At 36.4% G+C, this 15014-nt stretch overlaps 1 protein-coding gene across 9 annotated transcripts in view; it reads right to left on the bottom strand.

Annotated features, from left to right (window-relative positions):
- The window catches only part of dync2h1 (dynein cytoplasmic 2 heavy chain 1), a 509574-nt gene that overhangs the window by 272093 nt on the left and 222467 nt on the right, over positions 1-15014 (bottom strand). For all 9 annotated transcript variants that reach the window (XR_011342189.1, XM_069891176.1, XM_069891173.1 and 6 more), the window contains 8 exons: positions 14383-14496; positions 13042-13202; positions 10987-11110; positions 10652-10773; positions 7457-7543; positions 6669-6795; positions 3538-3679; positions 2294-2403 (listed from right to left, as the gene is read on the bottom strand). Coding sequence is in view for 8 of the 9 variants with exons in the window: in XM_069891176.1 (XP_069747277.1) it covers positions 2294-2403; positions 3538-3679; positions 6669-6795; positions 7457-7543; positions 10652-10773; positions 10987-11110; positions 13042-13202; positions 14383-14496 (987 nt within the window). In the remaining variant the exon portion in view is untranslated. The remainder of the gene's footprint in view (positions 1-2293; positions 2404-3537; positions 3680-6668; positions 6796-7456; positions 7544-10651; positions 10774-10986; positions 11111-13041; positions 13203-14382; positions 14497-15014) is intronic.

Genomic DNA, 15014 nt, shown 5'->3' with positions numbered 1-15014 from the left:
ATTGAAGCTATATGCATGGAGCAGAGGAACGACAAAGGTATGGCCATACTCATGAGGTTGAATTATAGATGGCCCAATAGTCAACAAGAATTGGAGGAGCTGCAGGAAACACAAGGTTATGATAGTAGATGTTAATTTTCTACATATTGATTGGGACTCCCATATTCTAAAAGGGCTGGATGGCTTGGGAGTTTGTCAAATATGTTCCGGAAAGGTTTCAATATCAATATATAGAGAGGTACCAACTAGAGAGAATGTATTACTGGATCTCCTATTAAGGTAGGAGACAGGACAGATGACAGACATATGTGTCAGGGAACATTTTGGGTCCAGTCAACGTAATGCCATTAGTTTCAAGTTAATTATGGAGAAGAATAGGTCTGGTCTTTGGGTTGAGATTCTAATTGGAGAAAGGCCAATATTAAGGAAATGAGAAAGGATCCAGAATTGGGATAAGTTGTTTTTGGGCAAGGATGTGCGAGGTAAGTGGAGAACCTTAAAAGGTAAAATTTTGAGAGTACAGAGTTTGTATTTTTCTGTCAGGATAAAAGATTTTCGGGGGATATTGGGGTCCTACATGAAGGCTCTGGAGGTGTACAAAAAATGCAAGAAAAACCTTAAGAAATAAATCAAGAAGGCCAAAAAAAAGACATGAGGTTGCTTTGGCAGACAATGTAAAATAAATCCTAAGGTTTTCTGCAGGTATGTTAAGAGCAAAAGGATTCTAAGGACAAAATTGGTTGACTTGAAGATCTGAGTAGTCAGCTTTGTATGGAGCCAAAAGAGATAGGAGGGAGGGGGGAGATCTTAAAATCTTTTTTTCCATCATTATTCATTCAGGAAACATGCACAGAGCTGTAGGTAGTAAGGAAAACAAGCAGTGAGGTCATGGAACCTATAAAGATTAAAGAGGAAGAAGTGTTGTCTGCTTTAAAGCAAATTAGGGTGGATAAATCCCAAAAGCTTGACAAGATATTCCCTTGGACATTGAGGGAGGCTAGTGTAGAAATTGCAGGGCTCTGGCAAAAATATTTAAAATGTCCTTAGCCACAGGTATGGTGCCGGAGGATTGGAGGGCAGTTCATGTTGTTCTGTTGTTTAAAAAAAGGCTCCAAAAGTAAACCTGTAAATTATAGGACAATGAACCCGTAGTAGGTAAATTATTGGAAGGTCTTCCAAGATATTAAATATACAAGTATTTGGATAGCCAGGGATAGTCAACATAGCTTTGTGCATGGTAGGATGTATTTTACCAATCATACAGTTTTTCCAGGTTATCAGGAAAATTAACAAAGGAAAGGCTGTGGATGTTGTCTTCATGGACTTTATTAATGGCTTTGATAAGGCCCCACATGGGAGGTTAGTCAGGAAGGTATTCATGGTGAAGTAGTGAAATGCATTCAACAAAGGCAGGACAGGATAAGCTAGGGAGTAGTGTTAGATGATTGCTTCTCAGACTAATGGTGTACCTCAGGAATCGATGCTGGGCCCATTGTTGTTTGTCATCTATATCAATGATCATATGATAATGTGGTAAATTGGATCAGCAAGTTTGCAGATGACACTAAGATCGGAGGCATTATGGACAGTGAAGGTTTTCAAAGCTTGCAGAGGGTTCTGCACCCGCTGGAAAATAGGCTGCAAAATGGCAGATGAAATTTACTGCAAACAAGTGCGAGGCAATTCAATTTGGAAGGACAAACCAGGAAATGGTAGGGCACTGAAGAGTGTGGTAGAACAGAGGGATCTGGGAATGCAGATAAATATTTCCCTGAAAGAGGCATCACAGGTGGATAGGGTTATTAAGAGAGCTTTTGGCATATTGGCCTTCATAAATCAAAGTATTGAGTATTGGAGTTGGGATGTTAAAGTTGTACAAGACATTGGTGAGGCAAAATTTGGAGCATTGTGTGCAGTTCTGGTCACCTAACTATAGGAAAGATATCAATAACAGAGCAAGTGTGTGTGTAGAGAGATTTACTAGGATGTTGCCTGTACTTCAGGAACTGAGTTACTGGGAAAGGTTAAACAGGTTAGGACTTTACTCCCCGGAATGTAGAAGAATGAGGGGAGATTTGATAGAGGTATTTAAAATTATGAAAATGATAGACAGAGTAAATCTTAATAGGCTTTTTCTACTGAGGGAAGGTGAGATATAAACCAGAGGACATGGGTTAAGGAAGAAAGGGGAAAAATTTAGGGAGAACTCCTTCATAGAGAGAGTGGTGGGAGTGTGGAAAGAATTAAATAAAACATAACATTGTAATCAATGAAAATAAATGTGTTACATTACCTGCAAAATAACAAGTGCGTTCTCTATGGACAGGTCATCAGAAGGTAAGCCTTCACTCTTCCAAATCAACTGTTCACTTTCAGTGCAGAGGAAACGACGTAGATCAAATTCTATTCAAACAAGTACAAAGGCACAGATGTATGGAATATGCCTTGTTTAATTTTCCGAATACTTCTACTCATCCTGCCCCTCCCTAACACAACTATGAAGTTCTCATTTTCATCCTTTCCCAACCTTCTATGATCTCTGTTCAACTGAAGGTACTCTTGAAGTGTTTCCAACAAGTGCATAGTGTAGACCTGTTCCTGTTCTTTGCTGTCTATCTACTATTCAGAACCTCTGAGCTCTCCTGGGCAAAAATATATGGTGAAAAAGAGGAGGAAATAAATGACTGCTTGCCACTCTAGTTTTCTATAGACTCATTTTCTTTGCATACTACTGAGTACATAATTGTTAAATCTGATAGTTTAAACTCAACTGGCATATATTAATATTATACATGTGTTGGCTTTTAGGTTAAAATCTTTAATTCATCTTATAATCCTGCTCTTTCTGTACTCCTACTCCTTTCTGGCCTACTCCAGCTCCTATTGTCTATTGTACCGTTTCAAAATAATTTCTTCAAAAATTGTATTATATAAATGCAGGTCTTTCTCTTAGTTCTTCAAATTTTGGAACATATTGCTGAATTTGCTGCCAGTAACCTTTTAAAAAACAGACAAAAATCACAATAACATTGTACAGAAGAAATAGTGCTTTGCCAAAATAGCCAAAAGTCACCAATATTACTGTAACAGAGCAAAAAAAATGCAGTCTTGACAATATTATTTCTATTTTTTTTTACCATGATAGGCCCTGCATGCCATGAGGCCAGATTACATTACAATTTAAATACTACATGCAACCCCATATTCAGATAACTGTCTATATATGTCTCTAAATAATGAAGAAATATAGTTGAGGAAAATCAATAATTTACCATAGTTCAACTGAAAATTTTACCATTTAATAACTGGAATTGTTGTAAGTAATGCTTCAGTACTATAACTTGCAAGCAAGCCATCATTGGTTTGAAAATGTTGGTAGCAAGTCACACAAAAAGACTTTCACAAACAATTTGTTCTATTTATTCTGATTTTTGGAATAATATTTAATGAAAATGAAATATAATGAAATATCTTACAACCATTTTACCAGAAAAAAATGAAAAGCCCATTGGCAAGTTTAATAATATATCTAATCACTTTGAAGGCCTGATGATTTCATCCATTCCTCCAAAATGGCTTTTCTCTGATCTTCCGGAGCTGCAGACAGGTAGGTTATAAAAGCTGCAGCCAATTGTGCCCTCTTTGGCAAAGTGTTTAGCTCTTCTGTGATCTCTGCAACCTTGAAAAAAAAAGGTTAAAAAGCACTGTAAAATTATTTACTACATTTTTCCTGACTCAAGCTACTCTGTGATATTGGTCAAGAGGTCCTGGCTGGGGAAGGCACTATTGGTCTTGGCCAAAATCATATCTGACCACAATACAATCTTCATGTGACATTTATATGGATACAATATTAACTAATAGACCCTTCAACATCAATTATACGTTGGACTTTCAGAGCCAAACAAACATTGTTTAATCCAAAGAGATTAGACTTTTCCAGGCTAAGATCAGTTAAAAGTAATACAGATCAGTTAGTTATCAAATTCAGACCAGTTAGTTATAAAATTCAAAGTTAAATATTTTTAACTCTTTCATATGCAAAAGTAAGTTAACATGAAAGCCCCAAGACTAATTTAATCTTTATCTTGTCTGGGTCATTTCAATGGAACTCAAGTTGCAAGGTTCTGATGAAGGATCCTGGACCTGAAACATGTCTTTTATCAAGGGTCTCATCTGTTGAGTTTTAACTACTGGTACATTTTCTGTTTTTTTTTAACATGGAAATTAGAGAGGATTTACTGTCAAGTGTATTTGGAGGGTGCATTCGATAAGCTCAGTTTACCCAACGACATTAAAAAAATCATTTGTCATTTGACCTTCCATAAGAAACAGAAAACCAAGTTTAGGCCATGAAAGACTGAAAATGCTGGGAACTGGGGTAAAAAAAAAAACAATCTGCTAGAGCACCCATTCACAATGGGGGCCCTATGCCACTCTCCACCACCTCCTCCACCCCCCCCCACCCCCCGCCCCAGGGGCCACAGCACATTTAAGTAAAAGCCTTGCTTTCTTTTTACCTCACAATACAAAAATATTTTTTAATGCTTTCTACCTAGTCAGTTGGAAAAAAAGTACGGAAGTAACTGAAACTTGACTGCTTCACAGGCAAGGGGGCCCAAGCATCAATTGGAGAAAAAGAATGGTCGATGTCTTGGATCTGAACCCTTTAACAAGACTGAACTCTTCATCAAGAAAATCTGCAGATTACAAATAAACAAATCTTAACTTCCAGAATGGACATATTATGCCAACAATAACTAGAATAATCTTCCCTTATGTTTTGAAATGCAAAACTGGCACCTCATGTGCAGAAATGTAGAGGCTAAAAATGAACTATTTAACCATTACAATTACAATTTTATATTGTTTAAAAGTAAATACTTGAGTAATACTTGAATACTAAATAATGGACAATCAAACCTTTTCATAAACAACACTAGTGCTACAACAACCCAAGATGCCAGCTTTGAATTTCCAGCATGCTCATCATTCAAAGCTCCATGAGACTTTAATCCTAAGAAAACAGACTCTATTAAGCCATATAAGTGCACGAAAATTAAAAGAAAAACTTTTTTTTTTTTTTAAAAGTTAAACTTTCAGTCTCAAAGATGCCACAGTATCTATACTTACAGCTGACTTTGCTGCAACTCTGATGGTTCATGTTGTAATAATTCTACAGATCTACATTTCAAATTCTAGGTATTTAACAGCCTTAATAGATCAATATTTAAGTTGATGAAACTCTTGCAAGTTTCTGTAATGCATCCTGCTGCTGCTATGAACTGTAACCTTAGTGTATCGGAGCTAATAAGTGCTTGAGATTATGCATGGTGTGTCAATCAAGCCATGGTGACCTGGATGACAATGAGCTTCTTCTCTTCTTTGATATGACTCATGGCCAAGTGTTGAGTAGGACTTGCTGTAGATATAAAGTACTTCTTTATCTCAAGAAAAGATAATATAACTGAACACTCCAAAATCATCACCAAACATTTCCACTTCTGACCTTGTAAGTGAAGGTTGTTAATGAGATGCCCAGGATTAAGCTCTGATGAAACTTTGTCCTGGATGATTCAGATATTTGAAGGGAAGACGATGGAGAAAGCCTGATTGAGATGCACATAGAAGAGTACAGCCCAGTAGGATGGGCCCTTCATCGCACTTTTTGTTGTACCAACTAATACAAGTCTAATCCACATCAATCAACCTTTCCACATAGCCCACAACATACCATAATTAAATATGTAGAGCATTGACAGGGTCCTGCTGAAAGTCTGCATGCAATGCCAAGTACATGGAGGGTATACCCCTTCTTTCTAGTATGTCTTGGACAGTTTCATTCTGTTGAAGAAATATCTCAGAACGGTAAAGTGTGTTCCAGGACAGACCCTCAGCCCTCGTTGTTAAATGAACCTCACTATCCAATTTGACCAGACAAATGCGACTAGGTGCTGACACTGGATGGTGGGCTGGCTCTCAGAAGATCCCACTAATTTTTATTGCCCATTATTTGAACGGAATGAAAATCATTGTCTGAAGGTGAGCCATGTGCTCCAAATAAATATCTACACTGCTGAAATGCAACATTTTCTTTTATTTCCCAAGGAATTGCATTCACTTTTTTCTCCACACATCTCTTTGTTAAGTTGTCCACATTACTCCAAACAAATTAATTTTGCCTATATCTCACCATTGTTGTCTAAACTGTTTTTATTCTCTGATCTTGCTGTACCAGCATACAACTCTTTTGTGTATTACCGGGAGCTTTTATTTTTCACATAACCTTTGACTTAAAGGTATAATGTTGGAAAGGTATTACTTTGACTCATGCCTTGCATATCCAGAAGAATGCTTTCTAAAGTCCATGGGCTAAATGTAATTTTATCAGCTTGCCATGATTTCAGCAAGACTAGCTCCAAAGGAAAGGGCCTGGCTCACTGCATTAACCAGCACACAAGACAACATTAAAAATTTGGGAGGACTAGCACTTGTGATCTGTTCCATCTACTCACAAAAAAACCTCCACATCATCCTCTCCTAAATTATAATCTGTGCTTTATGAATTATATTATCTTACAAGCATTGTTTTCCAAGTATTGATCCATGTTTAATTGAATTTGCACCTCCTGGAAACCACCTTAATATTATAATCAGTTGAAACCTACTTGTGCAATCCACCTTATGTGTTCCCCATCAAGCTGACCAATCAGTTTTTCAGCTGCTTCTATGGTCTCCTGAGCTTTATTTACTTCTGCTTCCAGTTTTGCTGCTTCAGTCGTTCTGATCTGGAATCTGATAAGTAAATGGTGCAACAAATTTCAGTATGTAACCAGAATAAATAAGACAGTTCAACAGATCAACTGGATAAAATGATTACTGAAAGGTCAGCAGAGAGCTTAAAAGTTATTTTCATGGAGATCCTAAGTAATGCTTTGCCTTAACAATAGATTGACATCATTGTTTTTTGTAAGAGAACTTTTCATAAAAAGTTGAAGCAAGATCATTTACAAGATTATGAGAACCATGTTATTAATTTTGGATTGCTCTCGAAGAAAAAATAAACTAAAAGAGGAAAATAATTTCCTTCTGTATACACATTGGCTTGTTACTGTGCTGTATGTCTAAATTTAAATATATATATTTTTTTAATTTTAGATTTTTAAATTTTAGATATACAGCATGGTAATAGGCTATTTTGGCCGACAAGTCCTTGTTGCCCAATTTACACCCAATTAACCTAAACCCCTCCCCCACCCCCAGTATATTTTCAATGGTGGGAGGAAACTGGATGCCCTGGGGAAAATCCACGCAGACAGGGGAGGACATACAAACTCCTTAGACAGCACAGGATTCAAACCCATCCTGATCAGTGGCGCTGAAAAGGTGTTGTACAAACTGCCATAATATATTTTATTTTAGATTTTCAAAAAATAATTAATTGGAACTAGATTACTTTTCTTTTAGTTCAGCCACTTTTTGTCCCACACTGTGGAGCTTGGTTTCCAGATTCTGTTTTCTTTCTTCAGTTTTATTTAGGTTTCTGGTCAAAAAGAAGATGAAACTAAGGTAAATACATAGAAAAGTGTTCAGGTATGAGAAACAAAATACTCCATGTGATATACAAGTACTATTAAATACAATATTACACTGTTACAAAATAACCAACCCCCATTAGTCCTAACACAGGAACAGCAGTGGAAGATTTGCCAGATAGTGGTAAATTCAAAATAATAATTTTTATTAAACTATTAATCACATAACAGTTCTCAATTAACTCTAAACTTATTTAATTCTAAGCTTAAACCCCACTATGCGCAAATGTAATTGTATAAATGTCTGTGTGTATTGAAGTCCAAAGTATTTTGGTTTAAATTTGATTCTGAAAAGTTAGTTTTATGGACCAGTACTTTAAAGTCATGTTGAACATCAAAGTCTATTAAGTTGTAGTTCAGAAGTGATTATGAAACATCAAGCTCTTTTAAATCAGTGGTTTTGAAACTGCCCCCTTAAACTCACATTCCATCATAAGGAATCCCAGTGCCATAAGGGCTCTGTGATTAGTAAGGGATTGTTTAAGGTGGTATGTGAGTAGGAAGGAAAGGTTGAGAATCACTGCCCTGGACCCAATTGTTACTGAAATATTTTGATCAAGAAAAATTGTCATTGGCCCATTTCCTTTGGAGTTATGAAACCGTGCACATAACGAGTCAAGTTTTCAAACTTGCTCTGTGATTAGTAATGGAATGCTTAAGGTGGAATGTGAGTTTAGGGGAGGGAGGCAGTTTGAAAACCACTGTTTTAAATTGTTGCTTGAAGCAGTCATGAAGTGTTTGTTAATACTGATTCAGGATCATACAAAATCCTGGGTGTCACCATTGATGAAACCAAACAGACCAAATACCTTGGCATCAAAATACAGAGTGACCTGTTTTGGAATGATCAGATGTATCATACAATGGTGAAGTCAACCAAAGACCTAAATTTTCTGAGACGCAACTTCCATCATTGTTCAACTTCTGTCAAGGAGAAGTTGTACCTCACCCTCATCAGACCACAATTGAAATATGTAGTAGCTGTTTGGGACCCATACTCAAACAAAAACACTACTCTTGAATTCATTAAAGTGGAGCTCTCTCCAAGACAGCCATTAAGAACACCACCTGACCTGTTTTTACAAAATGCTAAACTGCCAGCTCAATATAGACTACCAATTCTACACCGAACCCAAGCCTGCTAGGAGCAGACAAGGACATACAACCCAATTTGTAGTGGCATCTTCCAAGACAGATCTGTACAGCAATTCATTCTACCCCCTGCACAATTAAAGCATGGAATAATCTTCACCCTCTCATACTCACACAACCAGACCTAATTACATTTAAGACCGCTCTTCTTCAAACATCTCCTCCTTAAGCCTACCCTCCCCCACCTCCAGTTTAAATTCAATACAGAATCATCTTCACCCTGTCACAATACGCATCAACTCAACATTATTTGGTTTACTTATCAATGAACCTAATGTTGTGATCAATATTTATCCTCTCCATCAGTTTAGCATTATGCTATAATAGTAGAGGATAGAATGAGCAAAAGCATAAAATCTCAAACTCATTAGGGCCTTTTCACACCACTGTGTAAAATGGGGATTCCTGGGAAATTTTCCCGGGAACCCTCCTGTACACCGGTGATGTGAAAATGTCAGCCTGGGGAAATTACCCAGGTCTGCACCCCTGATCTCCCTACAGTGTGAAAAGGCAAATGGCCAAGCAAGGGAAGTGTCATGACGTCCATGCTTGTGTGCTGTGTCACATAGGTGATTAAAATAAAGGATCATACTACCTAACAATAGCAGGCCACTTCGGGACGTCGTGATGGCAGATCAATGCGGGATCAATGCCTGTCCTCATTACCCATAATCCCCCAACACAGCTGGAACTATTCTGCATTTCCCAGAGTGGTTCCAGCTGCACGAGGGATTATGGGTAAGTCAGTCACTAATCCCACATTGTGCCATTGTCGCGACATGCCAAAGCAGCCTGAAGAGAGCAGGGGGCCGGTGGGGGTGAGGGGAGGGACTCTTACTCCTGTGGCGTAGCGAGCCATCGCTGGGGGGTAGGATCTCCCTCCCCCCCAAAATTGACAGGAAGGGCAAACTGGAGGGAATTTGGACCATGGTGTAAAGAGCCCAGGAGGTCCTGCCTTCCCAGGAATTTCACCCAGGTCCAAGGAGTGTCACTGCTTGCCGGCAGTGTGTAGAGGCTAATTGTCTGAGGTTAAATTTAACCATTTCATAACCTTGTTCGGAGCGATCTATTATCTTTCATAATTCTAAAGGTCACTTTATTCACTTTTAATTGTAGTTAATGTCAACTAAAACATGTAAATAAAATCTTGAAAGTTCAGCATGTTCTAGGATCAGTATTTTTGACATTTCAATTTAAACACTTAATGATACATAAAATTATTATGTATGCAGCACCTGGAATTTTCCAGAAATATACTGAAATTTCTTCTAACAAATATTTAGATAAACCTGAAGCAACAAAAGGATATGTACGTTTTGTTCTGTGTTTTGAGCAAGACCTAGAACTTTAATAAAATCAAAAAAATGTTCCTTAAAATTCCATGCACAACATACCTTATTTAACAGTTCGAGATAGAAAATAATTTCTGTTATGATGACTACATTTATTAAACCTCTTATTTACGAGCGTAGTCAGGAGCAAACCCTTAGTATCCTATGTAGCTCAATTTATTCTCTTAGTTTAGTTCATTCTCAATGTAATTAAGTCTCAACAAGCAGATTAAAAACATCCGAGGAGTGTTTTGCAGAGTTGTGCAACTGCCTCCCTTTCAAAAATGTCCAGTTTGATTCTTGAGTTTTATCACTAGGTGGTTATTTACAGAGAATAATGTTGGAATTGATTCATTCTTCGAGCATCAAAGGGAAAAACATGTCAGCATTAAAAAAAAAACTATTAACATAATTACAAACATTTACAAAAGCAAGGAAACTACAAAAAACGTATCTGCCCATTTACGTCCAAATCCACAGCCCTACACTTTGGATATATCACAAAGAAATGAGACAGAAGAAATCTGATTCACAAAACATGAAAATATAATGCTGTGATTTTGAGCTACTCACTCAATCAGTGCAGCTTGTTCTTTTTCTAGAGGTTGGATCTTTTCCAGGACATATGAATATTTCACATTAGCTCGAACCCATGCAGCCAATGGAGCAGCTGCAGCACTGGCACGCTTCGCATTCTGTAAATTCATTTATGAATTCATAGCAAATTTAACAAATTTCATACACAAAACATAAATTGAGGGTTTGATCAATACAATTACAGGAGATTCAGACTTTTTGTTCTGTCAATAATATTTAATAAGAAAAAAAGATACTAAGACTTTTTTATTTCTGAAATTGCTTCGAATAAGAGGAGTTAAAAATAAAACTATGATCATTTTTGATAATACCTTTGGGTCAAATGAAGTACTGTTCTTCTTCAAAAGCCCTTCCACACTCTCTCTGATTTCTCTGCAGACATTCCATGCATCAAAGGTTGCAATCTCTTCTCTCACACCTCGTTTTGCTAAGAAACTGCAAAGGTCAAAAATAAAAACCTGGAATTAAGCTGCTGTTTCCTTTATAAATGAACTACCACTTCAGATGACATTCTTTGTAAAATATATTTTATTTATGTGATATGGCTCATAAATCATCTGGGAAGTTTTTCTGATTTTATAACCTGTTGGGCAGACATCCTGACACTATATCAAAAAACTCTAAAATAAATCATAATTCATTAGGATCAAAACAGCACGAGAAGACTTGCTCATATAATGCTCCTCTGTTTCAAGGACATAACACACATTAGGGGTCAAATTTCTCTTACTACTAGCACCTTTCTTCAGAGCCTTCACCTCTGGAAATGCACAACATAATGACCACTCCTTCACCAAATGGAGAATGCTGATAAAGAATGAATGTGTGCTCCATTAATGGGAGGATGAAGGCAAAATGAGCAAAGGGCACTCCAGCAGGAAATCACTAGGAATCTGGTTGCCAGAACCTCATTGGAAGTTTTACAAGGCACAAAATTTTAATGATTTTCTCATTGCTGCATTTGTTCTAAATATCCTAGAATATTCTGATATATCAAGCAGTAAGCAGATTAAAAACATCCGAGGAGTGTTTTGCAGAGTTGTGCAACTGCCTCCCTTTCAAAAATGTCCAATTTGATTCTTGAGTTTTATCACCAGGTGGTTATTTACAGAGAATAATGTTGGAATGATTCATTCTTCGAGCATCAAAGGGAAAAACATGTCAGCATTAAAAAAAACTAATAACATAATTACAAACATTTACAAAAGCAAGAAAACTACAAAAAACGTATCTGCCCATTTACGTCCAAATCCACAGCCCTTCAATTCTTACTAAAATCAGTTAGATTCTGTATACAGAGTCAGAGATTTTCCAGTATTGAAGAATTTTAAAAATCTGAGTTGCTGATATCCATGGGGAGTCTAGAAACAGAGTGAATGATAGATTCAGACATCCAGGATTTCTGCATTAGAAAGCACATGCACGGAATTGCTGGATTTATTATTGATCACATGATGAAATCCTCATGTTTCTAGTTCTAACCCTGCATTTAAATTAAGATGTTTGTGAACAGCTATTCAATGGTTCATAGGAAAATACTAATGTGTGTTATATTAGATTAGAAGTTGTTCAATTCTCATCTGTGCAGTTGCACTTAAAGGGGCTTCTGAGTCAAACTTACTATTCCAGAAGTTAAAAACAGTAAAAAGTTCATCAAGGATGATTCGATCCTAATTGCTGTCTGATCGACCTTCTGGGGCTCAACTTTGACAAGAATAGATAGAAATATAATGGGTTGAACCTTGCCAGCTGTAGTCAGTGATTCTGAAACTATTTATAATTTTTTATATTTTATAACTATTTATAAGCCATTTATAACTTTGACAGAAGACAAAGTACCACTCCCATGTTTGAGACTGGTTGCCATTAGGACATCACTTCCCATTTCAGATCAGTTTTCATCATCCAGCCCTAGTGCAGGTTCCATCTGACTTGTGGGTGTGGTACAGCAAAATAAAGAAGTTGCAAAATAGTGTGGAGAGTATTTAAAAAATAAATCAAATACATATGTAACAAAGAATTATCTCAAACTTTACATCATGTGATGCCATCGCTGTGAGGCTTTATGAGAAGTTAATGGAACTGTGGTATTTTGCACATAGCAAACCAGAAGTACTTCTTTTGGAAAGAATCATAATTATATATAGATTCCTACAATACTTTTCATCACCAAGTGAACTGGAGCAGTTCATCTTGTATAAACCTATTAATGGAAACAGAGAAAAACTCGTCTACTACAAAACATCTCTCAATTTAACAAGTTCTACAAGGCAAAAAGTTAAAATGATTGTTGCATTTGTTCTGGCTATCTTACACTATTCTGATATATTTAAACTCAGATAGGATTCTATTTCATATATTCATACCTTTTCATGCTGACCCACGACGTATCAAAAATACCCATTAGCCGTAACACTCCTTCCAAAATATCCCTGATTACATCAGGAGGCATTCGCAATGACCGTATTTCTGAGAGTGACTCTGGCTTTATATTTCCTACTGCTCGTTTAGCTTCATCTACATGAGGCTGAAAGATTTTAAAAAAAGAAGGAACATTGCCACAGCTAATAGTTCAGAAAACACATGCAATGTGATGTAGCAGTCTTACAGTTGAGGAAGCATAGTTTGGGTTCAATCAGCTCACACTGAATTGAATTAGTTTAACCAAATGAAAATTAAATTGGATAACAATGGCTCACAGTACACAGGAATAATTAACTAGAAAATCTACTACTTCTGTCCATTACTTGAAAAGCCAAGTTAAAAGTACACAGATATCTAATTTTAAAGATTTGAGTCAACACATTAAGAATTGAATTGAATTTCAATTCAAAACATTTAACTATTCAAATGACCTGAAATGCTTGCAAAGAAGCAGAACAATGAGGATCAGGATTTCTGTGCTAATGTCTATGAATTTCCATAAAGGTGTAAAGTTCACTGTCTCATAATTTAGCAGTGGAGTGGAAACAGCATTCAGTTACCCTGCAGGAAAATCTACCTGTCAAATGTGTGCAGGTGGGAACTGGTGCCGAAATGGTGACGGAGATTCAGGCATAATAACTTCTTTAGAAAAAGTAAATTAAATTTCTTACATTGTGTTTAACTATTTCAATTTATTTTGTAATTGTTTCAATAGTTTTCTGGATATGTTTGATAAGGCTTTCACAAATGTTCAAACCACTTGGCAGCTTTGAGAGGCAATTCAGCTGGGAAGTTGAATTTACGAGCTATCAAAGCATTTCTGTGGGATTTGAATCCGAATGGCCTTATGTTGCTCAGATCCTTGCTGATGAGATTGGAACCCTCTTTCTTGAGAAAGTTCTCAGAAAAGGATTTGCCCAGGGCAAAAGTTGGCTGAGCAGTAAACTTTCAAGATGAAAGCAATTTGGGTTTGGAGTTAAGTTTCTTCAGATTTCAGAAAATGGAACATGTCAAAAGTCACCTTTCTTATGAGTGTTTACTCTCATTAATTCAGCTGTGTGCTGATGCATAGGGCACTTTTGAGTTTTATTCAGTTCTATATTATCAAAAATACTTTTTTTTTAAAAAAAAGTAGCTCCAAAACCAGAAAACATTAAATTGGTTGAATTGTATTTCACTAACATGGCTGCATTGAATTTTCTGCTTCATAATCTCAATCCTTTTAGATAGCAACCTCTTTTAATCTTCCAAAAGCAGCTGCATAAAAAATACTAAAACATTACCTGAACCTCCTTAAGTTCATTGTCAATCACACTTTTACGCTTTTCAATTTTGACCATCTCCTCAGCTATCTTCTGCTTTATCTGTTCCATTTCAGTTTTCTGTTCACTTGCATTCTGTAAAGAACCATAAAATTCAATGTTTGCATTAGTTTCTGTCTCTATTCTTGAAGTAACATAGAACTAAAACATAACAAAAAAAAACTTCAAAAATGCAGTCTTCTTTAGATTTCCCAATTTCAATAGATTTTCTCCCCAAAAAACTGTTTTCTCAAATTTTTCACATTAGTAGCAGCAGTCTTCATTGGTATTATCTAATAAATAAATTTCTTCTGCACCCTCCAGATCTTTGACATACTTAGTGTGGTAAAAAATGTATGCAGCACTCCTGCTTGAAAATTTCCCAGTAATTTCCAAATATTTTGCATTGGTTCCTTCTTTTTGTTTTAATGGCCTGATTTACAAAACAAAATGACAGAAATGAACTATATGAGAGAATTGGAGAAATTAACAGCACATATGCTTCTGTGCTGACCATAGAAAGAATTATTTAAGCTAATTCCTCTCTCCATAAAGTCAAAGGTTACAATACTGTATATGGTCATCCAGTTAATTGTCAATAGTTCTTCTGCTAA

This window comes from Narcine bancroftii, chromosome 7 (genome assembly GCF_036971445.1).
Source record: "Narcine bancroftii isolate sNarBan1 chromosome 7, sNarBan1.hap1, whole genome shotgun sequence".
Taxonomy (NCBI): Eukaryota; Metazoa; Chordata; class Chondrichthyes; order Torpediniformes; family Narcinidae; genus Narcine; species Narcine bancroftii.
This window is presented reverse-complemented; position numbering and strand designations above follow the sequence as displayed.